Source organism: Marmota flaviventris, chromosome 5 (assembly GCF_047511675.1).
Source record: "Marmota flaviventris isolate mMarFla1 chromosome 5, mMarFla1.hap1, whole genome shotgun sequence".
NCBI lineage: Eukaryota > Metazoa > Chordata > Mammalia > Rodentia > Sciuridae > Marmota > Marmota flaviventris.
In genome coordinates this window covers 106925259-106952321 of record NC_092502.1, presented here as the reverse complement: position 1 = coordinate 106952321, position 27063 = coordinate 106925259, and the positions used below count along the sequence as shown (strand labels likewise).

Here is a 27063-nt window from a genome sequence, read left to right as displayed (position 1 = left end):
AGAGAGGGGAAACATTAGTATGGATAAGAGACCTGCACAATTCTTGAGAGCTATCAGGAACAACATTTAGTATTTATCTGGAAACTTATTTTAGTTTGTGTGCTTATTTATTCATTCGTGTTGCAAATTTTTTCCATTATAAATTGTTGTGTATGAGATTGTGCTATAGTGCAAATAATTACAGTTTTTAGATTCAACTCCTGATTTTGACAATGCTTTTTCTCAGACTCAGTTTCCTCACCTTAAAAAAATAAAATAAAATAAAATGAATATTTAAAAACCATTCTTGCAGGATTTTTCTAAGGATTTGAAATACTGTATATAAAATTACTAGCACATGACACCATGTTCACTTACCCCACAGGCTCAAAGGTTCATAATAATCATTACAGTGCTCCAAATGGAAAACATCGTTATAACAGCGGGGCAAGTCATTGGATGTTTACCTCCAAACACTTTAAAACATGCTCGACAGTCACCACCGAGTGGCATGGAAGCAAGGACTATTTCCCAGCCCTCGGAGGCCCTGTGGTTCATGACTCCTCACCAAGCTGCAAGAGTGCTGGCCCTTTGGCCTGGCGCTAAGAGGAGCCCAAGTTGAATCAGTGCTCATTTGTTGCTCTCTGCTGCCCTCTTGAGTACAGAACTTGGCCTTACATCAAATGGGGTCTCGGTAGCAAAGGAGAAAAATACTAGGCAGGCCCAAAGCGTAGTGCTCCTCAGAGCACTTGAGCTCAGCATCATAACAGCCCTACTCTGCAGGTGCACATGTGTGCGTGCATGTCTGCCTTTGCCAAAAGATTGGTGAATGACAGTTTGCACTTCATACCCTCCCATTTTCTGGTGCCGCTCTCTCCTCAAGTTCCCACTGCCCCAGGCTTGCTGTATAGCACCTCATCATTTGGAAGGATTGTGTCTGCACAACTCCTTCTCCCTCCCTCTTGGTTGTTGATGGCTTAATTAAGATGGAATGTTTTGCAATTACACAATAGCTACTGGAGTCATAAAGATATGTTTTGTTGTTCTAATTCCAATTTAATGTCGTTGGTATATTTTAGTATATAATTCCATTTATATATATATATATATATATATATATATATATATATATATATATATATATATATATATGATTACAGGTAAGTGATTGGACACAATACCTTTATTTTTATTTATTTATTTATTTTTATGTGGTGCTGAGGATTGAACCCAGTGCTAGGCGGGCACTCTACTTCTGAGCCCCAACCCCAGCCTCAAAATTCCCTTTTAAGATCGAATTATATTTTAGTTATTAGTGTTTGTATTAGATTTTTGAGCATCCTTGAAAGCTGTGGTGCTAAATAAGCGGTAACTTCTTGTCAGGTGCGGTAGCACTCACCTGTAATCTCAGTTACTCAGGAGCTGGGGCAGGAAGATGGCAAGTTAGAGGCCAGCCTGGGCAACATCTCAAAGTTTAAAAAAAAAAAAATGCTGAGAGTGCAGCTCAGTAGTAAAGCATGCCTGGATTCAATTCCCAGTACTAATCAGTCAGAGCAGCAACAGTGACTTCTTATAAATAGGCTTTCTTGTCTGGCACTCACAATTTTAATATCCTTTAGGTGGAAGAAGTAATTCCCAAATGGATTGCTTGGGGTTTACAAGAGGAGTCAAAAGGGTTAGGGAAGAAAATATCCAAACCTTTATTTTACCATAGTATATTTATCTTCATCTTTCTCAACTATTCATTTGAACAGGCTTTACAATATGCATAATGTTTGGTGACTGGCGCACACATAATTTATAAACAAATAGTCATATATTTGGGGAGAATGCTAATTTTATTTCATTTAGCTGTTTTGTTACTGAAGGGATTGACAATCATACACTCCTAGAAGAGGAGCTATCTATCTAGAAGAGTAGCTACCTAGAAGATATCATCCTGGCTGTACTTCAAAATCACCAACGGAAATATTTTTTAAAATTATATTAAACTCACTTTATCCCTGACTCAGTGAATCCTAATCTTAAGAATGAGATATGGGATACATTTTTAACAAGCACCGCGCCTTGCAATTCTGACACAAACCTCCCTTGTAAAAGCATGTTGTTCTCTAAACTGGAAGTTCACCAAGGGCAGAGCCAACCTCATTCACCAATGTGTCTACAGAGCCTCACACAATGCCCCACAGAGAGCAGAGATGTCATAAAAACTAGCTGAAAGAATGAATGATGAACAAATGAGCAACAGCCATAGCTAACTCCCCCAGGCCTGATTTTCATGATTAGTGCTTTTATGATTGATTGTCTTTCACATTTGAGAACTTATTATCTATAAAATGGGATGGTTTATTTGATGACTTTTAATAATAAGGTGTTCACTACTCTAACATTATTGGTCACTCACCATCTCCTGTTATCAATTACACTAAGTAAAAATATAAATCTTCATGCCTACAGCTTTCTTCTGTATATTTGATAATATGCTTGAGATAAGAGTCTCAGCAGGAGGATTTCTAAGTCAAAGAATGGGAACACTTTAAAACTGCAGCTCCTGTGAGAAGGGTAAATTAATACTGACCACAGGAGAGGAGACTCTGGCTTTAGGAGCAAGAGCTTACAGGGTTTTGCAATTTGGCAGAGTGAGAATCTTCAGTGGAAATTTGTGCTGTGCCAAAAGGACTAGGAAAGTCAAATTGCATCCTCTACCCTATTTTTACCACTACTGGCACTTAGGTTGTCTAAACCTTCACCAATAATGTGAATATTCATGGTATGTGACAGGGATGCTAATTCTGAAGTTCTAGTAGGTGATAGAAAAAACATTCATTTCTGTACTAAAATAGTTCCAAGGAAACAGGACTGGCCAGGCATGGTAGTGCATACCTATAATCCAATGGCTCAAGAGTCTGAGGCAGGAGGATTGTGAGTTCAAAGCTAGCCTCAGCAACTTAGCAAGGTCCTAAGTAATAACTCAGCAAGACACTTTCTCTAAATTAAAATATTTAAAAAATGGCTGGGGATGTGACTCAGTGGTTAAGTACCTCTGGGTTCAATGTAAACACTTCCATGTAACCACTCCAGAATTCCGTCACCCAAGAGTGAACCCTGGAGCTAGACTGTCCTCAGCTGAGCCAAATGAGTTGGATTTTTGTAACTCATCACTGACCAATCACCAGATGTGTGTTCCCACATATTATGTTGGGTACGTTCCTTTCTTCAGCCAAGGGCTAAGTCTTCATTGGCAGTTCCTGTCCTACTTGCTTTCTAAATAGATCCACTCTTTAAAGGGGCAAGAGATGCCTCTGCTTCTTAATATGGGACTTGTTAACACACACTAATCTGCCAAGGAGAAAATAACTAAAATCAATATTTTAGACAACCATCATATTAAGACTAAGGATCATTATAAACCACTGTTTCCTTTAAAAATTCCAGGAGGATCACATTGCCATCATCCTGTTTCTATTTTTTTATTTTAATTAGGTATGTATGCATTTTGATTCATTGTATACAATTGCAGCACAATTTTTCATTTCTCTTGTTGTACACAATGTAGCATCACACCCTATGTGCAGTCTTACATGTACCTAGGGTAATGATGTCCATCTCATTCCACCATCTTTTCTGTCTCCCTTACATCCTCCCTACCTTCCCTCTCCTTTGCCCAATCAAAGTTCCTCCATTTTTGCCATGCCTCCCCACTCCTATTTTGGATCAGCATCCACTTATCAGAGAGAACATTTGGCCTTTGGTTTTGGGGGGATTGGCTTACTTCACTTGGTATGATATTCTCCAGCTCCATCCATTTACCTGCAAATGCCATGAATACTGAGTAATATTCCATTGTGTATGCATACCAGTTTCCTTATCCATTAATCTATTGAAGGCACCAGAAAACTTCTATAATTAGTTAATAAATTCAGCAAAGTAGCAGGATATAAAATCGATACCCACAAATCAAATGCATTTCTATACATCAGTGATGAATCCTCTGAAAGAGAGATTAGGAAAACTACCTCATTCACAATAGCCTCAAAAAAAAAAAATACTTGGGAATCAACAAAAGAGGTGAAAGATCTCTACAACAAAAACTACAGAACACTAAAGAAAGAAATTAAAGAAGACCTTAGAAGACAAAAAGATCTCCCATGCTCTTGGATAGGCAAAGTTAATGTTGTCAAAATGGCCATACTATCCAAAGCACTTTTACAGATTCAACTCGATTCCAGTTAAAATCGCAATATCATTCCTATTTCTATTCTTAATGACTATAATGGCTTATAGAATCTTTTTTCTCCAAGACGACCACAACAGGAAACAAACTAATGTAATTAAGGGTGATACTTAAAACAAATTAGGGTGTATTTAGACAATGGAATAATAGAATATTATGTAGCCTTTAAAAATCATAAAGCATATCTTTTAAGGACTGAAATGAAATGTTCTCCAAACTTTCATGACAGCAAGTAAATAACACACTGCCAGGCTGGAGTAGTGGAATCTTTGTTCTCTAAGATGCTCACAACAGACTTATTGTCATCCTTATTTTCTATGGATATAAATTAATGCATAAAAAAGTATTCACCTTTTGAACTCCTCATTTGAAGAACAGTGTAACTTAGCACATATTATATGCCAAATACAGATGCATGCTGAACCAGGGCTCCACCACTGGAGGAGGCACTCTCTCCATAGTGGGTCAGTGAACTTAGTGCCTTACAAGCATTTTGAATATAACTTTGAGGATACAGCAGCCATGGAGTACCCTGCTCTGATCTCCTTCAAGAGAATCAGCTTCAAGGAGCTCTGTAAACTGGTCAGCCCAAGCTTCCAGACCTCTGACCATACCACCATGTTAAAGAGACTATGCTTCCCCCAAGCAGCCCCAGCCTGTGACAGTATTGTGGGATACTTGTGCCAGCGTGGGACTCGGCTTTTAAAGGATTACTTTTCTACAAGGTCTCTACCTTGAGCATTCTGAAACTTTCTTAGAACTACACTACAACCTGAGACTCCTTCTACCCAGACCTTCATCATCACTTTCTTTCATAAGCACTAGACACACATCAGGGTCTGAGGTTCCTGCTTATACTTGATTCTTCACCTTAATCACTCATAGGCACTTCCCCCAAGTATTAACCACCCTCACCCCCCAAAATTAGATTCACATTTAATCCTATCTTGGTGTCAGCTTTCCATTGCTGTGACTAAAATGCCCAACAAGAATAACTTAGAGAAAGAAAAGTTGAATTTGGCTCAAGAGGCTGAGTCCATTGCTCTGGGCCCCAGGTGAGGCAGAATATCATGACGGGAGTGGAGAAGTGCTGCTGAATTCACAGCAGCCAGGAAGAAGAAACAGGGAGAGAAAAGGGGCCATAGGGAAAATGAACCCTTCTAGGACATGACCCCAGTGATCCACCTCCTCCAGCCACATCCCACCTGCCTATGGTTACCACTTACTTGGCACATTCAAACTAGGATGGACTGATAAGGTTACAGCTCTCACAATCATTTCACCTCCAAACTTTCTTGCATTAATATAGGAGCTTTTGAATATGACACCTCATACCCAAACCATAATAACATTTGGTAACAATGTTTAGAAGATCCAAACTGACCAATTTCTTCAGATTGTTGCAGCATGCCAGGTTTTTGCCCCTAGAATATCAACACCAACCATCTCTTGGATCAAAGGATAGAAATTGTGGTGTTATGTGCCTCTTAATAAATAAATCCCAAGCACAAATATTCAAGGTGCAAAATGCACTTTCACCAACTCCAAACCAGGTTGCCTAAAACATTTCTAGCCTGTTTATCACCCCACACTCCCATCAGGAATTTTGTGGAGATACGTTAAGAATGTCTAGTGCGGTGGTGCACACCTATAATCCCAGTGGCTCAGGAGGCTAAGGCAGGAGGATTATGAGTTCAAAGCCATCCTTAGCGATTTAGCAAGGCCCTAAATAACTCAGTGAGACCCTGTCTCTAAATAAAATACAAAAAAGGCTTGGGATGTGGCCCAATGGTTTAGCACCCCTGGGTTTAATTCTTGGTGCCAAAAAAAAAAAATGTCTAAAATACAAGTGTCAGCAATGTATATCTTAACCCACTATGTCCCATCATCCATATATAGACACCTATAAACTTTTATATGACATACATAAAAATTACTCAGTCTGAGTTTTTATAAGCATCCACATAGGGCAGTGGGACATAACAGGATAATGTGATTTTACAAAATATTATTTTATGAAACTTGAGTTTCTTAAAAAGATCCTTTCACTTTCAAATAAATATGTTCACTGAGTTTAAAAATCATTTCAAGAGCTGCGGTTGTAGCTCAGTGATAGTACGCTCACCTCAAACGTGTGAGGCACAGGGTTTGATCCTCAGCACCACACAAAAATAAAATAAAGATAATGTGTTCACCTACAACTAAAAAATTTTTAAAAAGTCATTTCAAGTTAACACAGAGTGTCCTCATGAGGTTGGTATAGTTAACTTTGTTTCTATTTCTAACTAAGAAAATAATGGAGGGGGCATGAGCAATCCATGGCAAAACTCACACCAGAGCCCAGGCCTGTCTACTGACTCACAGGCACCTTCTGTTACTTCTCAGGTAGGAACAAGTACACACTTGCTTGCCAAAATACCAATGGTTTTGCAAAAAAACGCAAACAAGTTAAGTAGGCCTGCACAGTTTGGAAGTATGGGTCAGAAAAAGAAAGAAAGAAGGAGAATAAACAATGGTAAGAGAAGGAGGTAAAAAGAGGTACATTATTATATTATCAAAGCTTGATGTTCATGGTCATGGATGCACGTGGCAACCTCCAGTACTTGTCTTACATATCTTCCAGATTTACCATATCACCAATGCAAAACAGCTTCACAGCATCTGGGCTTCTTGTGTGAGGGCTTCACTACTTGCTTGCCACCCTCCCTCCTTGGTCATGGCAAGGTGGATTGAAGTTATGGAGAAGATGAATCAGCTACCTACTGTGGTGAAGGGGACAAATTATGAAAATTAAGGAATAATCAGTAGTAGCTAAAAATTAAAATTCAGAAATATAATTCAAACCTCACCAAACCTAATTGTTTTATGTTAAAAATAATGCCTTTATCAAGTACAGGTCACATGTTGAAGAGTCTCTCACAAAATTTGACATTCAAGTGTTCCAATAAGAAGACTTGGACATATGTGGATAAAGGGTTGTAACACAGAAATGACTGTGGTGACTGCTCAGATGAATCAGGTAAAAATTAAAATATGTAGTTGATTTTTTCATGTGTTCTTGGAGTGGCTACCCTTACATTTCAGTTACTTAAATTGATTCCTACTTAGAAATCTTCCTTTAGGATACTTATCTACATCACTAAGAAATCCTACCACCTCAAGGCCTGAGGGATATAGCTCAGTGTTGGAATGTATGCTTAGCAGGCATGAGGCTCTGTTTCCATCCCCAGAACCAACCCCAAAAAAGAAAAAGAAAGTGATTCTAAAACTCCAGTAGTTTGTACCCATTTAAAGCGAATGAGCTCTTTAGATAACAAATAAGTAAAGCCAGTTTTGCTGGAATTAACAAAGAAATAATCTCAATAGACAGCTCTTGGATGTTAGCAAATTCCATTTGGGTTTCTTTGGCAAATTTGGCAAAGATTAAATAAAAATCTGTGGAATGAATACTTTAACTCTCAAAAAAAATTGTTTCTCACCTTTTGTCTTGTCCTTGCCCTTTCTTCCCCACTTTCTTCGCTGTCTTCCACCATGTTCCCTAGAGTGGATTAACATTGAGTAGCACCCTTGATCACCAGTGGTAAGGCTGGATTATTTCTAAAACTGTGGCAGTAGATAGAATTCCAATGGATCGTGGCCCCCATCAACATATAAGACTTATCAAAAAAACACTGAATTTCCTGTCCTTGGTTATCATGATAGAAATAGAAATGCATCCCAGGACTCATCGACTATAATGCTTTAGTAACAAAGGAATAAAAGTATATAGAGATCCACTTCTTCTGGCTAGATGCCAACTGATTCTCTTCCCTGCTAACTGAACATACAAACTCTTATGAAACCTTCCCTGTTTATGAAACATATCAGTGTGTTTATTTTTAGATTGAAGGCAGAGGTAGTACTCTTCTTGGCTTTACAAAGCACAAGTAGAATATCTAATAAACATCTACGGTTTTCCCATTAGACAGTTTTTACTATTTTTCAGACCCAAAGAGCTATGTCTTGCCAAAAGCATCTATTCTAGTCCACATTGACATTTTGACAGTTGTGTTTTTAAAAATAAATACAAACAAGTGCTGGGGCTGTAGGTCAATGGCAGAGCACTTGCCTAGCATGTGCGAGGCACTGGGTTCAATCCTTAGCACCACATAAAAACAAATAAATAAAAGAATTAAAAAGAATTTTAAAAACTTAAAAATAAATAAATACAAACAACCAGAATGAAATACATTCTGCTGCTATGTATAACAAATTTGAACAAATTAATTGACTAATTAAAAAAATAAATACAAATGTCTAGTTTCACAGTGTTCAAAGTGTCCCAGTTGGAGATATGACACTATTTTCTCTGCTGACTGCATTGGCATTCCCAGAACTCACTGCAAAAATGGAGATATGAGAGAAGAGGAGCAGTCGCCTGCTGAGAGGCTGAGCCGCCCCCTCCCCCTGCGCCGGCATAGTAGAGGGAACTGGGACCAAACACAGAGCAGGCCCAGCGGCCTGCTGAGGGGCAGAGCCGCCCCCCACCCCCCTCGCCTGCCAGGTAGGGGAAGGGTGACCACCGACAGAAAAGGCCCAGTGGCCCAGGGCGGGACAGAGCTTCCAATCACTCCTGCAAGGTAGGCGGGCCTGCGACCCACCGGCAGAAGAGGAGCAGCCGCCTGCTGAGAGGCTGAGCCGCCCCCTCCCCCTGTGCCGGCATAGTAGAGGGAACTGGGACCAAAGACAGAGCAGGCCCAGCGGCCTGCTGAGGGGCAGAGCCGCCCCCCACCCCCCTCGCCTGCCAGGTAGGGGAAGGGTGACCACAGACAGAAAAGGCCCAGTGGCCCGTGGCGGGACAGAGCTTCCAATCACTCCTGCAAGGTAGGCAGGCCTGCGACCCACCGGCAGAAGAGGAGCAGCCGCCTGCTGAGAGGCTGAGCTGCCCCCTCCCCCTGCGCTGGCATAGTAGAGGGAACTGGGACCAAACACAGAGCAGGCCCAGCGGCCTGCTGAGGGGCAGAGCCGCCCCCCACCCCCCTCGCCTGCCAGGTAGGGGAAGGGTGACCACCGACAGAAAAGGCCCAGTGGCCCGCGGCAGGACAGAGCTTCCAATCACTCCTGCAAGGTAGGCGGGCCTGCGACCCACCGGCAGAAGAGGAGCAGCGGCCTGCTGAGAGGCAGAGCCGCCCCCTCCCCCCCGCGCCTGCAAGGTAGTCGGAACTGAGACCACCATCAGAACAGGTCAGACCTGCAACTGAGAGACAGAACAGGCCCAGTGGCCTGAGGAAGGGTAGAGCCGCCCCCCCCCCCACGCCTGCAAAGTAGGCGGACCTGCGACCCACTGGCAGTACAGCCCCAGAGGCCTGCAGAGGGGCAGTGCCGCTGCCTGCGCCTGCAAAGTAGGCAGAACGGCGACCACCGACAGAACAAGCCTAGCGGCCCGCAGAGGGACAGAGCCGCCGCCCGCGCCTGTAAGGACGGCGGACCTGCTACCGACTGGCAGAGCAGGCCCAGCGGCCTGCCGGCGTGGTAGGCACATTGCCCCAATTGGCGGAGGGGCAGAGCCGCCGCCCGTGCCTGCGAGGGAGACTTTGCAACTATACAAGACCAATATAAATATATAGGGGGAAAATTCAATAGCACAACAGTTTCACCAAGAAGAAAGGAACGCGAACAGTATGAAGAGACAAGGAAAGAAAGGACCACAAGCATTGCAGGTCAACTCAACTTTAGAAGAGGTAATAGCTGCAGCTGATGGAATGTCAGATAAAGAATTCAGGATATACATGCTTCAGATGATCTGGAGTCTCAAGGAAGACATCAGACAGCAAAATCAGACAATGAAAGATCACTTCAACAATGAATTACATAAACAAATCCAAGAAGCAAAAGATCAACTATACAGGGAAATAGAGGTTATAAAAAACAAACAAACAGAAATCCTAGAAATGCAGGAAGCAATAAGCCAACTTAAAAACTCAATTGAGAATACTACCAGCAGAGTAGAACACTTAGAAGACAGAACATCAGACAATGAAGATAAAGTATTTCAACTTGAAAAGAACATAGACAGCTCAGCAAGACTGTTAAGAAACCATGAGCAGAACATCCAAGAAATATGGGATAACATCAAGAGACCAAATTTAAGAGTCATTGGGATACAGGAAGGAACAGAGTTTCAAACCAAAGGAATGAGCAATCTATTCAATGAAATAATTCGAGAAAACTTCCCAGACTTGAAGAATGAGACAGAACCCCAAATCCTAGAAGCCTACAGGACGCCGAATGTGCAAAATCATAAGAGACCCACACCTAGACACATTATAATGAAGATGCCCAACATACAGAACAAGGAGAGAATTTTAAAAGCTACAAGAGAAAGGAAGCAGATCACATTTAGGGGTAAGCCAATCAGGATAACAGCTGATCTTTCAACACAGACTCTGAAAGCTAGAAGATCCTGGAATAACATATTTCAAACACTGAAAGAAAATGGGTTCCAACCAAGAATTGTGTTTCCAGCGAAATTAAGCTTCAGGATGGAAGATGAAATTAAAACCTTCCACGATAAACAAAAGTTAAAAGAATTTGCAGCTAGAAAACCATCTCTTCAAAACATCCTTGGCAAAACATTACAGGAAGAGGAAATGGAAAATAACAATGAAAACCAACAGTGGGAGGTAGGACACTAAAGGGGGGAAAATAATCAAAGTGGAAAACAAACCATGTTTAGTAACATGAATAAACAAATATGGCTGGAAGAACAACCCATATCTCAATAATAACCCTAAATGTTAATGGCTTAAACTCACCAATCAAGAGACACAGGCTAGTAGAATGGATCACAAAACAAGACCCAACAATATGCTGCCTACAGGAGACGCATTTGATAGGAAAAGACATACATAGGCTGAAGGTGAAAGGTTGGGAAAAATCATATCACTCATATGGACTTCGGAAACAAGCAGGAGTATCCATACTCATATCAAATAAAATAGATTTTAAGCCAAAGTTAATCAAAAGGGATAAAGAGGGACACTACATACTGCTCAAGGGAACCATACACCAACAAGACATAACAATCATAAATATATATGCCCCAAACAATGGTGCAGCTATGTTCATCAAACAAACTCTTCTCAAGTTCAAGAGTCTAATAGACCACCATACAATAATCATGGGAGACTTCAACACACCTCTCTCACCACTGGACAGATCTTCCAAACAAAAGTTGAATAAGGAAACCATAGAACTCAATAACACAATTAATAACCTAGACTTAATTGACATATATAGAATATACCACCCAACATCAAACAGTTACACTTTTTTCTCAGCAGCACATGGATCCTTCTCAAAAATAGATCATATATTATGTCACAGGGAAACTCTTAGACAATACAAAGGAGTAGAGATAATACCATGCATCCTATCTGATCATAATGGAATGGAACTGAAAATCAACGATAAAAGAAGGAAGGAAAAAGAATATATCACTTGGAGAATGAACAATAGGTTACTGAATGATCAATGGGTTATAGAAGACATCAAGGAGGAAATTAAAAAATTCTTAGAGATTAATGAAAACACAGACACAACATATCGGAATCTATGGGACACATTGAAAGCAGTTCTAAGAGGAAAATTCATTGCTTGGAGTTCATTCCTTAAAAAAAGAAAAAACCAACAAATAAATGATCTCATACTTCATCTCAAAATCCTAGAAAAAGAAGAGCAAAACAACAGCAAAAGAAGTAGAAGGCAAGAAATAATTAAAATCAGAGCTGAAATCAATGAAATCGAAACAAAAGAAACAATTGAAAAAATTGACAAAACTAAAAGTTGGTTCTTTGAAAAAATAAACAAAATCGACAGACCCTTAGCCATGCTAGCGAAGAGAAGAAGAGAGAGAACTCAAATCACTAACATACGGGATGAAAGAGGCAATATCACAACAGACACTTCAGAAATACAGAAGATAATCAAAAATTATTTTGAATCCTTATACTCCAATAAATTAGAAGATAGTGAAGGCATAGATAAATTTCTTAAGTCATATGATCTGCCCAGATTGAGTCAGGAGGATATAGACAACCTAAACAGACCAATATCAATTGAGGAAATAGAAGAAACCATCAAAGGACTACCAACTAAGAAAAGCCCAGGACCGGATGGGTATACAGCAGAGTTTTACAAAACCTTTAAAGAGGAACTAATACCAATACTTTTCAAGCTACTTCGGGAAATAGAAAAAGAGGGAGAACTTCCAAATTCATTCTACGAGGCCAACATCACCCTGATACCTAAACCAGACAAAGACACTTCAATGAAAGAAAACTACAGACCAATATCTCTAATGAACCTAGATGCAAAAATCCTCAATAAAATTCTGGCCACTCGGATACAAAGGCACATCAAAAAAATTGTGCACCATGATCAAGTAGGATTCATCCCTGGGATGCAAGGCTGGTTCAATATAAGGAAATCAATAAATGTTATTCACCACATCAATAGACTTAAAAATAAGAACCATATGATCATCTCGATAGATGCGGAAAAAGCATTCGACAAAGTACAGCATCCCTTTATGTTCAAAACTCTAGAAAAACTAGGGATAACAGGAACATACCTCAATATTGTAAAAGCAATCTATGCTAAGCCTCAGGCTAGCATCATTCTGAATGGAGAAAAATTGAAGGCATTCCCCCTAAAATCTGGAACAAGACAGGGATGCCCTCTCTCACCACTTCTGTTCAACATAGTTCTCGAAACACTGGCCAGAGCAATTAGACAGACGAAAGAAATTAAAGGCATCAAAATAGGTAAAGAAGAACTTAATTTATCACTATTTGCAGATGACATGATTCTATACCTAGCAGACCCAAAAGGGTCTACAAAGAAACTATTAGAGCTAATAAATGAATTCAGCAAAGTGGCAGGATATAAAATCAACACGCATAAATCAAAGGCATTCCTGTATATCAGCGACAAATCCTCTGAAATGGAAATGAGGACAACCACTCCATTCACAATATCTTCAAAAAAAATAAAATACTTGGGAATCAACCTAACAAAAGAGGTGAAAGACTTATACAATGAAAACTACAGAACCCTAAAGAGAGAAATAGAAGAAGATCTTAGAAGATGGAAAAATATACCCTGTTCATGGATAGGCAGAACTAACATCATCAAAATGGCGATATTACCAAAAGTTCTCTATAGGTTTAATGCAATGCCAATCAAAATCCCAACGGCATTTCTTGTAGAAATAGAGAAAGCAATCATGAAATTCATATGGAAAAATAAAAGACCCAGAATAGCAAAAACAATGCTAAGCAGGAAGTGTGAATCAGGCGGTATAGCGATACCAGACTTCAAACTATATTACAGAGCAATAGTAACAAAAACAGCATGGTACTGGTACCAAAACAGGCGGGTGGACCAATGGTACAGAATAGAGGACACAGAAACCAATCCACAAAACTACAACTATCTTATATTTGATAAAGGGTCTAAAAGCATGCAATGGAGGAAGGATAGCATCTTCAACAAATGGTGCTGGGAAAACTGGAAATCCATATGCAACAAAATGAAACTGAATCCCTTTCTCTCGCCATGCACAAAAGTTAATTCAAAATGGATCAAGGAGCTTGATATCAAATCAGAGACGCGCCGTCTGATAGAAGAAAAAGTTGGCTACGATCTACATACTGTGGGGTCGGGCTCCAAATTCCTCAATAGGACACCCATAGCACAAAAGTTAATAACTAGAATCAACAAATGGGACTTACTCAAACTAAAAAGTTTTTTCTCAGCAAAAGATACAATAAGAGAGGTAAATAGAGAGCCTACATCCTGGGAACAAATCTTTACTCCTCACACTTCAGATAGAGCCCTAATATCCAGAGTATACAAAGAGCTCAAAAAATTAGACAATAAGAGAACAAACAACCCAATCAACAAATGGGCCAAGGACCTGAACAGACACTTCTCAGAGGAGGACATACAGTCAATCAACAAGTACATGAAAAAATGCTCACCATCTCTAGCAGTCAGAGAAATGCAAATCAAAACCACCCTAAGATACCATCTCACTCCAGTTAGATTGGCAGCCATTATGAAGTCAAACAACAACAAGTGCTGGCGAGGATGTGGGGAAAAGGGTACACTTGTACATTGCTGGTGGGACTGCAAATTGGTGCAGCCAATTTGGAAAGCAGTATGGAGATTTCTTGGAAAGCTGGGAATGGAGCCACCATTTGACCCAGCTATTCCCCTTCTCGGTCTATTCCCTAAAGACCTAAAAAGAGCATGCTACAGGGACACTGCTACATCGATGTTCATAGCAGCACAATTCACAATTGCTAGACTGTGGAACCAACCTAGATGCCCTTCAATGGATGAATGGATAAAAAAAATGTGGCATTTATACACAATGGAGTATTACTCTGCATTAAAAAATGACAAAATCATAGAATTTACAGGGAAATGGATGGCATTAGAGCAGATTATGCTAAGTGAAGCTAGCCAATCCCTAAAAAACAAATGTCAAATGTCTTCTTTGATATAAGGAGAGTAGCTAAGAACAGAGTAGGGTCGAAGAGCATGAGAAGAAGATTAACATTAAACAGGGATGAGAGGTGGGAGGGAAAGGGAGAGAGAAGGGAAAATGCATGGAAATGGAAGGAGACCCTCAGAGGTATACAAAAGTACATACAAGAGGAAGTGAGGGGAAGGGGAAAAATAATACAAGGGGGACAAACGAATGTCAGTAAAGGGGGCAGAGAGAGAAGAGGGGAGGGGAGGGGAGGGGAGGGGAGGGGAGGGGAGGGGGGATAGTAGAGGATAGGAAAGACAGCAGAATACAACAGACACTAGTATGGCAATATGTAAATCAATGGATGTGTAACTGATGTGATTCTGCAATCTGTATATGGGGTAAAAATGGGAGCTCATAACCCACTTGAATCAAATTGTGAAATATGATATATCAAGAACTATGTAATGTTTTGAACAGCCAACAATAAAAAATAAAAAAAAAAATGGAGATATGAAAACTTGTGTGAATAGAAGAATTTTCTAATTATCATTTTGGAAAATCTGAAAACTGTTATTAGGTGTCTTCATATTTCTCTCAAAAGTAACATGTTTATCTAAGTGTCTTATTTGAGTAGGGAACAAGGAAAAGCTACAAAAGAATGTTGACCCAGTATTAATGAAGAAAAAGAATAGGCAGAAATCAGAGCCAACATATAGATACACTGACCATTTTTAAAAATATTTCCCAATTTTAGAATGTAGGGTTTTTTTCCCTGCATACCACAGGGTTATGGGGCTCATACAAGTGGACTCTAGCTTGATTATTTCAACAAATATAAAGGATAATAATTTTAAGAGCTTTCAGATCAAAATAGATGTCTATCTCATTAGTATGGCCCTGGTTCAGATTCAGCTGAAAATTAGTTTAGTCCATAATTAGTCTTTTTTAAAAATCTGTTCTAATTAATTATACATGACAGCAGAATGCCTTTTGATTCATTATTCTCAAATGGAGCACAGCTTTTCATTTTTCTGGTTGTATGTGATTAGAGTTGCACCATATGTGCGGTCATACATGTACCAAGGGTAATGATGCTCATCTCATTCCACCATCTTTCCTGCCTCCATTCCCCCTCCCCACCACCCCTCCCCTTTACCCAATCAAATTTCCTCCATTCTTCCTATGCCCCACCCGCCTTATGGATCAGCATCCTCTTATCAGAGAGAACATTCAGCCTTTGTTTTTTTGGGATATTGGCTTATTTTGTTTAACATGATATTCTCCAACTCTATCCATTTACCTGCAAATGCCATAATTTTATTCTTTTAATGCTGAGTAATATTCCATTATGTATACATACACCAGTTTCTTTATTCATTCATCTGTTGAAGGGCATCTAGGTTGGTTCCACAGTTTAGCTATTGCGAATTGAGCTGCTATGAATATTGATGTGGCTGCATCACTGTAGTATGCTGATTTTAAGGCCTTTAGGTATAGATGGAGGAGTGGGATGTGTACCACCTCCCAGCAAGTTTGAGGAACCAGCTAGGTCAAATGGTGGTTCCATTGTAAGTTTTATAAGGAATCTCCATACTGCTCTCCATAGTGGTTGCACCAATTTGCAGTGCCACCAGCAATGTATGAGAGTACCTTTTCCCCCACATTCTTGCCAATATTTAATATTTTTTGGATTCTTGATAATTGCCATTCTGACTGAAGTAGTTTTGATTTGCATTTCTCTAATTACTAGAGAAGTTGAATATTTTTCATATATTTGTTGATCAATTGTATATCTTCTGAGAAGTGTCCATCCAGTTCCTTAGCCCATTTACTGATTGGATTATTTGTTTTTGGTATTAAGTTTTTTGAGTTCTTTATATATCCTGGAAATTAGGGCTCTGATGTGCATGTATTAGTTCTCCCATTCTGTGGGCTCTCTCTTCACATTATTGTTTCCTTTGCTGAGAACAAGATTTTTAGTTTGAATCCATCCCATTTAATTCTTGATTTTATTTCTTGTGTTTAGGAGTCTGATTAAGAAAGACAGGATCTAATCCGACATGATGAATATTTGGGCTTACCTTTTCTTCTATTAGGCGTAGGGTCTCTGGTCTAATTCCTAGGTCCTTGATCTACTTTTTTTTTTTTTTTAATATTTATTTATTTTTTTTAGTTATCGGCAGACACAACATCTTTTGTTGGAATGTGGTGCTGAGGATCGAACCTGGGCCGCACGCATGCCAGACGAGTGCGCTACCACTTGAGCCACATCCCCAGCCCCCTTGATCTACTTTTGAGCTTTGTGTATGGTGAGACATAGTGGCTTAATTTCATTTTGCTGCACACGGTTTGTCCCCAGCACCATTTATTGAAAAGGCTATCTTCTCGCCAATGTGTTTTTGGCACCTTTGTCTAGTATGAGATAACTGTACTTATGTGTGATTGTCTCTGTGTATCCTATTCTATACCATTGATCTACATGGTCTATTTTGGTGCCAATACCATTTCGTTTTTGTTACCATAGCATAGCTAGTCTTAATAGTAGAAAGCTTTTTCCACCAGATCAGAATTGCCTGCTCCTCTAGTCTGTCAGAGCTTAACATTATTTCCAGTAGGTAGTGACCTTGAAAGAGCAGGACTAGGTTTGAATCTTGTACTATCACTGTAGGGGCTGAGTGACCTAAGAAAAGTAATTTCACCTCTTCAAAATTGTTTCCCCATCTGAATAAAGTGGCTCACTATTGATGTCATAGTAGCTACAGGAATTGTAGTAAATCAAGAGAAAATCTACAGGATACAGTAGATTATTATTGTTCAAAATTATCTACTACCCTGCTCTGGGGAAGAATTATCCTCCCACACTCCCATGGGCATCAGATTTGACTATGCATGTGACGTTGTCTGGTTGATGAAATGTGAACATTAGTAGTATGTATCACCTCCCACCAAGTTTGAGGAACCAGCTGTTTACCTTCTTTTCCCTATAATGAGATTGGCAGTGTTCCAACTAAAGGATGTGCCTGTAGTAAAGTACACATAAACTAAAGACATCAAGTGTAATAAACCTTTGTAGCAATTAAAAATTTTAGTCATTTGTTAAGTGTACCATAACCCTATCTATCCTGATAAAAGAGATTACAGGAAAGCAAAAAACAAAAAACTTGTCTGAGTAGAAATCCATTGCTCCTCTATGTAGCTCTCTTCTATAGATCTAGGTCAAACAGCTGAACATTTATTGTGATAGTGGCAGTTTTCTTAAGCACATGACCTATTACTGTCATCCTAAAAACTCAGGATGAATAGAGGACTTTTATGCTATTCAAAGCATTTCAGATAGATACCAGCATCATTAACAGAAATGCAAACTCTCCAGAGTTTGGGAAGGTCTCCCACTCCATTGCCCTCCCATAGTATTATTCTACTTGGTTTTGTCAGCTACATGTAAAAATGACTTATGTAACAGCTTTACACACCATCATCTCTGCCAAGAAGGAAGCTATGAGGGGTCCCAGTAGGGGTTGCAGTGGAAACTGGAATCAATGTAGCAAAGCCCAACCAGTTTGTAATTTTGTTAACTGTTCAGTCCTCAGGGTCCATTGTTACTGTAGCAGTGTACTTTAACAGGAGTTACATAACATGTGAAGAAAATGAGTCAATGTAAAGATGCAAATACTCTTTACATAGTCCTTCATTTTTGATTTTTGGTACAATTAACTAATAGGGACTTTTAGGTATAGCAGTATAGTACCTTCAAAAGGTCCTTGTGAATTGCTATAAACATTTATTATTGTCAGAAGTAGAAATAATTTTGTTCTCTAACTGGTCTTGCTACTGATTATACATAATTTTTTTTGTATTTTTAAAAATATCTAGTTTTAGTTGTCAGAATATCTTTATTTTTATCTATTTTTTATGTGGTGCTGAGGATTGAACACAGGGCCTCATATGAGAAGCAAGTGCTCTACTACTGAGCTATAAGCATGGCCCAATCATTTCATTATGATTTGTAATTTTTTTAGTTGTATAGCTGCTTCAACAAAATTTCCAGTAATTCTTTAAGTCAAGGGAATTTCCTGGGGTGATGGAACTATAAGTATCCTGACACTGGTCGCAGTACACATTACATGTTATAACTCTTACACCTGTATATACTCTCAATTCTACTGTATGCTAACACTTTTAAAAATTAGCCCTGGCCATTTATAGGATTATCACTTAGTAAAAATACAAAGTGATCCAGGAGACATTCCTACTAGAAACTTTTTGTTCAATCATTTCATAAAAGGATTATTCTACAAAGAAGGGATACAGAATCTGAATTTCAAGGTGTATTTACAGAATAGAAGTACAAAGTTCCTACTTCATAAATTGAAGATGAAGTGGGAAAAATTAAGATAATACACATAAGGTTCTTAATATGTTACAATGAAGACAGACAATATTAAGAGGAAAAAAAACCCTTTGCTTACCTACAGGAATATTCAAACCATATAGTTAAACCATAGAAACCCTAAGGGCTTGTGGAGTGCCAAGTTTTCAAGCATGAGAGTTTTATATTACCTTTGTTATGTTATGCTGTATTTTAAAATCTTTAATTATATTTCATCAAAGGCTATCAGTCATATAACATGCCAATGTTTAGTTTTCCATTAACAACTTTGCTTGCTGGGCATGGGTCATTGTCAATGAAATAAATAAAACCATTTACTAGGCAAAGAACTTTATTAACCTTTTTTCAAACTTTATTCCCAGGCTTCTTCAGCTTAATTAGCTGCAAAGAATAAATTGTGTATAAGCAAAAACTGAAAAGAGCTGCAGTGTCCAAAGGGCTTGGGCTTAAAAATATTAGAGATCTAGATTTTATCAGATCCATAAACAAAACAATTTTAAAAAGCAGTCATAATATAAAACAGCAGCTCCCAGTAACTTCTTCAAGTTTATCTTCTTCAGAAGTTGATCAGTTCAGTTTGCCTCATTCTTAGAAGCCTCATCAAAATTCTCCACAAGATCTAGGGGGGAAAAAAATTCTGAAAAAAGCCACTCTACAAACAATTATCAAATCTTAACAGGAGATAAGAAAATGCTCTCAAATTTAAACACATGTCATTATTTCCAGAGGCCACTATCTACTTGGTACATTGAGAACTGCATGTTTGGGCATATAACTAATACCAAAGAAAGCTATTAATTTGACAATGATTTAATAAGCACACTTAAATGTTTATACCCTCTCTATTCCCCTCCCATTAAAAGAAAATAAACAATGCAATGCATCAATCAATATGGGGAAGCAGAACCAAAGAAGACCATGACAATGACACATGATTTTAAAGTTTTCTTGGGCTCTTATGCACCTGTTTTGCCAAGTGGCAATATTAGTGATTCTCCTGCTCAATTCATTATTTGTTTTAGAATAAAGTAAATTATCCAATAATAAAGAGAAAAATGCTTCAAGATTACCAAAGAAGCTATTCTGCCACAGATTTTACTATATCCCAAGATAATTAAGCAACTTCTCCATGCTTTCTCATGAACTCACAATTAAAAAAAAAAAAAAAAATTTTTTTAGTCGTAGCTGGACAATATCTTTATTTATTTATTTTTATGTGGTGCTGAGGGTTGAACCCAGCACCTTACACGTGCTAGGTGAGCACTTTACCGCTGAGCCACAACCCCAGACCAAAACTCACAAATTTTTAAGTAGGAATCAAAGGTTATTTCTGATCCACAGACCATTATATTTAGGTCACAAAATATATACCTACTTATTTAATATTTAAGGTTATATACCTATACTTTCTTGAGATCCCAAACAGAAAACAGGTCAAGCCAATAAACATTAAGTCCTAGTTAAAAACACTCCATTATTGTTTTCATTCCATGTCCCCTGCCCCTCACTTCCCACACCCCCATCTCTAAGGTAGTTTATCTGTAAAGACTCTTTGTTCTCCCTTGCTAAGATAACCACAAGTGAAGGATCCTACCTGGAACTTCATCATCATCATCCTCTCCAGTAGCAAGTGGTGCTTTTCCGTCCACAGCTGTGAAAGGAAAACAAATTAACATATATTTCTCCAGGTTTTCAACAACATTAACAAAAAGAACAGATAAAATGCCAAGTGTTCTTACAATCTATATTCATGATGGCAAGTGACTTGTGGGATTTTGCCTATAGTACCATTAATAACATGATATTCTGATGTTTACAAGGGACAAGAATATTAATAATGGCTAACAAAACTAATTATATACCCATCTTTTCAATCCCTCTGGCTCACCATAAGTTCTGAGAGCAGGCAGGAGCCCTCAGGGTACAGACAGGTAAAACCCACACACCATCTAACGGTTAATATTATTTTAAGAAGCAAATGAAGTGGTCAGATACTCTGCTGTTTGTGCATAGCATAAAGCTCAACAAACATTTACTGAAATGAAATAAAAGATTCAAAAAATTTAAAGTGTCTTTGAATGGCAATCATCCTCATCACTCCTTTATCAAACAAAAATGTGAACCAAGGGTGAGGGTTGAGATCTCAGAGAACTAGACCTTTATAATTATCAGTGGGATATTTTAAAAGCCTGCTATAGTTCTGAGAGCCCAAGATGGCTTAAAATGTTTTAATATCTATGTATAATAACACAAATATAAAATGAGGCAGAGTGAGTCAACACCTAGAAAAACATGGGTGATTAAATATTAAGTCATATAATAAGACAGATTTTCTCCTATATTCCCATTCTTCAAAATCTTAAGCAAAAATCTTCAGTGTAAAGTTGTTGCATCCTCCCCCTTTATGTATATGTATTCAACTACACTACTCTCTGTCTTGAACAAAATCCCTAGCAAACTGTAATTAAAACCTCTAAAACACTGGCAGGTCATCTCTTAATAATTATTGGCAATTCCAACTGTAGTGATACAACTAAAGAAATCTACAACTACAGCAGACAATTTGTTATGTATTCCAAAAATAACTTCAAGAGTCCAAATATTCCCAGCACATAGAAATGATGAATGATATGGAACAGTTAATTACACTAATATATTTTTAATCAATTCTAACTTATTAGTGGTTACCAGAAAGTCCAAAATTAACATTCTCATCATTTCCAGCAAACAAAGGTAAAAATCCTTAGTTCTGATTCAAAGCAAGCAAATTAGTACAAAACAAATACTCCACTAAATCAACTATAATGATCACAACAAACTAGATAAATTCTACGAACACCAAGAACACTTGTTTAAAGATCAGTTAAAAGTGTGTGTGTGTGTTTAAGACTAAAGTTCACATTCCAGATTTAAAAACAAAAATCTCATCAACTTTGAGTCCTGAGATCAAAAAAATGCACTGCTAAATATACCCCTAGTAAAACCACTGCTAGGAAACTCACATTGTTTGGGCAGAGCTTCAGCCAGTCTCCTTAAACTAGTCAGACTGTCTGCACCAAGTTGGTTTAAGATGCTGGGTAGCATTTCTGTCAGCTGCTTTGTCTCAGCATGGCCTGTAATGGTGAAAGTGTTTGCTGCCAGAGACGCCTGAACTTTAGGGTTGTTAAAGTGGATCACTGTTCCTTGGTTTGTAAACATATTCACCTAAAAAGAAAAAATTAAAATTAGTATGCCTATTCAAGAGCCCTTTAAAAGCAAAAACAAAAACCTGAAGTCTGGCTAACTAATCTATTATTTCACTTTGAAGTTCAGGTGAAATTTTGCCTGCAATGAAATCTGTTATCAAATAGCTCTCAAACTTAACAATCTCCCTCATATTAGTTAACAGAGTAAAAACACATTTTAGAAACTTTAAAGTCTAGCGGGATATGAAATACTTTGCTAAAAACAGAATTACAATTTTTTTATTGCATGAACATGTAATCTTTTTCCAGCCAAGTCTTATTTGACTCTTACCTCTTCAATACCAGAGATATTGTTTACCCCTAACTTCTTTAAAGAGAACTGAAGTTTTTTATCATCTGCTGTAGCTGTTCTATGAACCACCTTCTTCTTTCTGCGAGCAGTTCCCTAATATAGGGAGGAAAGGAGAAAACAGCACATTTATAATATAACAAACATTTTCAAGTGGGAGCAGTTTCTAATTCTTTTCTGGCTTTAGGTTCTGCCATGAGAAAATAACCATAACCACAAACTATGCCGTTAAGTAGGCAAACTAAGGTAAAGACGGAAGCAAAAAGAGAAAAAGTAAAGAACTGTTTATAAATCTTTAGTAACTTCTAAGCTTCTAAGTTTTGTCAGATTTTTTTTAAAAAAATCCTTTGAAAGTCCTTAACATTTAAGTCCTTTTATACTATCTGCTGTAAAAGTAAAGGTGGCATGTATCAACCTAGATTAAACTTCATTTTAAAAAGCTCCACATCCAAAATTACTTATCTTTTACTTTTACATTAAAGAAAAATCAACATTTAAAACAATACTCCCAGGCAAGATAGTGTGTGGAATAATCATATAGATCTATACATGTACTTCTACAGAATCCTAGAGTAAAAATCTGAAGTTCTTATTTAACTTACAAGGCCCCTATACATGATCTGGACTGCCCTTAATACTCTGTGCTTGACCATATTCTCCATAGCCAAATAAACCTCTTTGCTGTTCTTTAAACAGGCCAAACAGGCTATGAACCCAGGGCAGTGATACATGCTCTCTTCTCCTAGCATCTGCACGGTTCCCTTCCTCACTGCAGAACTCTGCTCTTATGTTACCTTATCAAAGAGGCTTTTATCAATTAAAAATATAAAATAGCAACTCCTATACTCATCTTTCTATCCTGGTTTACTTTTCCTTATAAAACTTATTTCTGTAAAATATAATCTGAGTTTCTGGAGGCATCTATTCTGTTCACTGTTTACCCAATCTAGCTCATTGAAGACACTCAATGACACCAACCACCTCACCAACCCCAAACTCTATTCCATTTCTGATTCATCTTTTAAAACACTATCAAGCCATTACCTTTTCTGTGCCTTCCCTAAAACTCCTGTGCCAAGTCACTCCCATCTCTGTATTTTAAAAATGCTTCTATTATACTAGGCGTTTATCACAGATTAATTACATACATATTTTTTAAAAAATGACTCCACTACTAGGCTAGAAATCCCCCTAAAGACTTTTCCCTTCTTAAATTTTACCTTTTCAGGATTAAAAATAGCAAAGGCTTAAGTAAATCACCATTTAAAGAACACACACACAAACTGATTATCAAATCCTCCCCCAAACAGAATAATAATCACTGAAGTGGTTGTGTAGATAGATACCTCATTTCCAAAGATACCTGTAAGATTACAAAAACAAAACCAGCAAACCACCTATAGGTTCTATACATTTCACATGTGCAGAGTTCAATTTTTACTAAGTTATTTTGTTCTGATTAAATAATGCAATCGAAAGCTTTTATAATATCAATCCTTAAAACCTTAAAAGTAGCTAACGTCACTTACTCTAAGGCAAAACTCACTCAATTTCACATCCCATAAGTAGGTTTTTTAAAAGGTATAGAAAATGTTTACATAGTACAATGACAACAGAAATACTTTTATATAAGCTAACAAGTATTAAGATGTTAAGATACAAAGTCAGCTTTAAAAATCTTGGAAAACCTTAAGAGTTTCTTTTGCCCTGGTATGATGCCTTTCAACAGTAAAACCTAATGATCAGAGTAACAAGCTTGCACACAAGAACATTATTCCTCAAACTGTGGAATAATGGAATAATGGCTAAAAATATACAGATATAGAACATCCCAACGATAGTTCGCAAAAAATATGATGAGTTTTTCTGGCTTCCAAAGGCTACAGCCTGGTAATTGTTGAAAAGGATAAGAAACACCTAAAACACCTAATGTGTTAATGTGAAAAGTGTGGATCTTGAAGATTAAAAGTGTCAGCAGAAGGAAGGATGCAGGGGAAATCAGGATATTCACTGCTGGCAAAGTCCAGTAATTTATCAGAGCTGCATCATAACTATTTAACCTAAGTTAAACTTTTGCCTACTTCACAACAGACTCTTCTTGAAGGCAAATGCTTAAAGTCTGGAAAATTTAATAGATAATAAACTTGTACTATGGAAGCCTCACAAGTTTTACCAAGTAAAGACATGCTCTGTTTCAACAAGCTGCCACACCTTGTTAAATACTAGGAATGTGCTAACAATACAAAATACAACTAGGCAGACTTCTGTCTAAAGCAAACTTCTGACTTAAGTAAATTACATAGAGAATGATCTGAAAAACAAGTCCCAAAAAGAACTGCCATGAACAATCAGTATCCACAAGGGGGGGGGGGGGGGGGGGAGACTCAATTAACCCCAAAATGATCATTTAAAATTCAATTATTTCCATTCTCTCAGTTTTAGCATAACTGCAAAGTCAGAATAGAAAAGACATCTGCTTAGGTAATACTTTCAAAACAATCACTGTTCTTAAACTCCAAAATATATAGAAAGATATTTTCAAATATCCTTGAAAATACAGAACTAACCAGAAGGGCACTTCGCTCAGAATGCTTTACAGAAAGGTCTTAATTTATATGACACAAACTTCTAACTTAAGTATTAATAGGAAAAACTATTGAAAAACAAAAAGGGCTGAGAGTGTAGCTCAGTGGTAGAGTACTTGCCTAGCATGTGCTAGTTCTAGATCCCCAGTACAGAAAAGAAACAAACAAATCCCACTGACTTTGTACAAATTAAACCAAAACAAGTCAAGTTATGGAGGACAAGGATCTAACTGAAATGACACATTTTTTCCTACTAAAAAAATTAGGAAACATTTTGGTTCTACTTATACACTGTAACACTGAAAGCAAACATTTACATAAAAGCAATGTTTTTTAGTTTAGATAAAAGCTTTTATCCCTTTTAATATACAACCTGCAAGTCTCATTCATATTTATCTAACCTCCACTTCCCGCCCTCACCCCGAATTTACTACTTTTGTTAATTTCTCAAGATGGGCAAAGTGGCAAATCAACAATATCCTAAGAGCAAATAGAATGTCAAAAATAAAACTACTAAAACTTACTTTTCCGCCAATTCGCACTTGTGCCTGCAGTTTGGCGAGTTTTTCCTGGTTCATGATAGTTTCTTTCATCTAGAAAAAAGGAAATTCTCAGCATGGAAATGTCAAGCTCACTCTCGCATTCCACGCTCGCTATTTCCCAAAACACCAGTAGAACAAATGTCCTACACAGGCCAAGGCCTGAATCCCAAAACCACCCCGCAAAGCTCCAAATTTCGGCTCGGAGAGAGCTCAAGGAGCACCCATCTCCCCTTCCCACCCCCACAACCCCCCCCCCCTTTACAGCCCTAAACAAGGGCTCTACCCCATGCCTGTCCAACTCCCCCCACCCCGGCCCTGGCTCGGCCTCGGCCTAGCCAGGGCCTGCCCGGCCCGGCGCATCTCCGCAAGCCTCGCGGTACCTGAGGCTCCTGTCCTCGGGTTCCGCCGCGAGGTGGAGGAAGAGACGGCGTCGCCTCGCCCCCAGGGCAGCCGCCCCTGGCTCGACCTCGCCCCCGAGAATCAGCCTGAGCGGGTGCGCCTGTCCGTCGCATCGCCTTCCTGTCCTCAGCCCTGTCCCTCCCTGTCTCGCTCCTTCCGGGAACTTCCCGCCCCCGATCCCGTCCTCCTCCCACGCTGGCGTCCAGAGCCTTTTTGTACCTTGTCGGAGCGGAAATGGGGCCGCGCGGGGGACTAGGGTTGGCGCTCAGGGGGTCTCAGGCAGACCAGCTGAGATTAGGCGCACACACGCGGGGACGCAAGATGGCAGCTAGAGGGAGGCCGGAAGTGATGAAACGCCACTTCCTCCAAAAGTCAGGAAATAGGCTTTGCCTCACTGCGCACGCGCAGCGGCGCGCCGCGACGTTTGTGACGGCTTTGCCCCCAGCCGGCCTCTAGTCTCCTCTTGTCTTCCAGCGGCGGTAGTCTGCATGGGGGCGCCGCCCATAGTCCCGGCAAAGGGCCGCTAAGTCAGAAAACTTGATTCTTTACAGTTAAGGTTGAGTAAATGCATCTTAACTCCTTCGGGCCCAATCCCGAAGTTCGTTAAGGTCAGAAGAAAGGGTTTAGGGCGCCCACGGTGCTCGTATGTTTAGCAGGTGTCCACACACTGAAATGTGTAGATCGGAGAACTGTCAAAAACTGCGAAGCTAATTTTGCTTTCCAAGATTAGATGGTTTGATAGATTTCGATTCAGCATTTCTGAGGAATGTGTTCAGAATTCATCCCTGAGCTCCACCCCTCAAAAAGCAATTCTGTAGGACCAGAGGTGGGGCTGGATAATCTTCTTTTCAGCGACTCTAGAGGACAATGAACCTTTT

General features: G+C 38.9%; 1 protein-coding gene across 3 annotated transcripts; it reads right to left on the bottom strand.

The window, feature by feature from the left end:
• Positions 1 to 6957: 6957 nt before the first annotated feature.
• Positions 6958 to 26528, bottom strand: Btf3 (basic transcription factor 3). 3 transcript variants are annotated; one of them, XM_071612500.1, is made up of 7 exons: positions 26405 to 26528; positions 25769 to 25837; positions 22642 to 22755; positions 22128 to 22329; positions 20720 to 20776; positions 7693 to 7751; positions 6958 to 6975 (listed from the first exon to the last, which is right to left on the bottom strand). In XM_071612500.1, the coding sequence occupies exons 2-7, from the start codon at positions 25835 to 25837 to the stop codon at positions 6973 to 6975; spliced, it is 504 nt and encodes a 167-aa protein (XP_071468601.1). In that variant the 5' UTR covers positions 26405 to 26528; the 3' UTR covers positions 6958 to 6972. The 3 variants fall into 3 exon arrangements, with proteins under 3 accessions (XP_071468601.1, XP_027783634.1, XP_071468602.1); XM_027927833.2 differs by lacking the exons at positions 6958 to 6975; positions 7693 to 7751 and adding an exon at positions 19456 to 19744; XM_071612501.1 differs by lacking the exons at positions 6958 to 6975; positions 7693 to 7751; positions 26405 to 26528 and adding exons at positions 19456 to 19744; positions 26167 to 26316.
• Between the last annotated feature and the right edge of the window lie 535 nt (positions 26529 to 27063).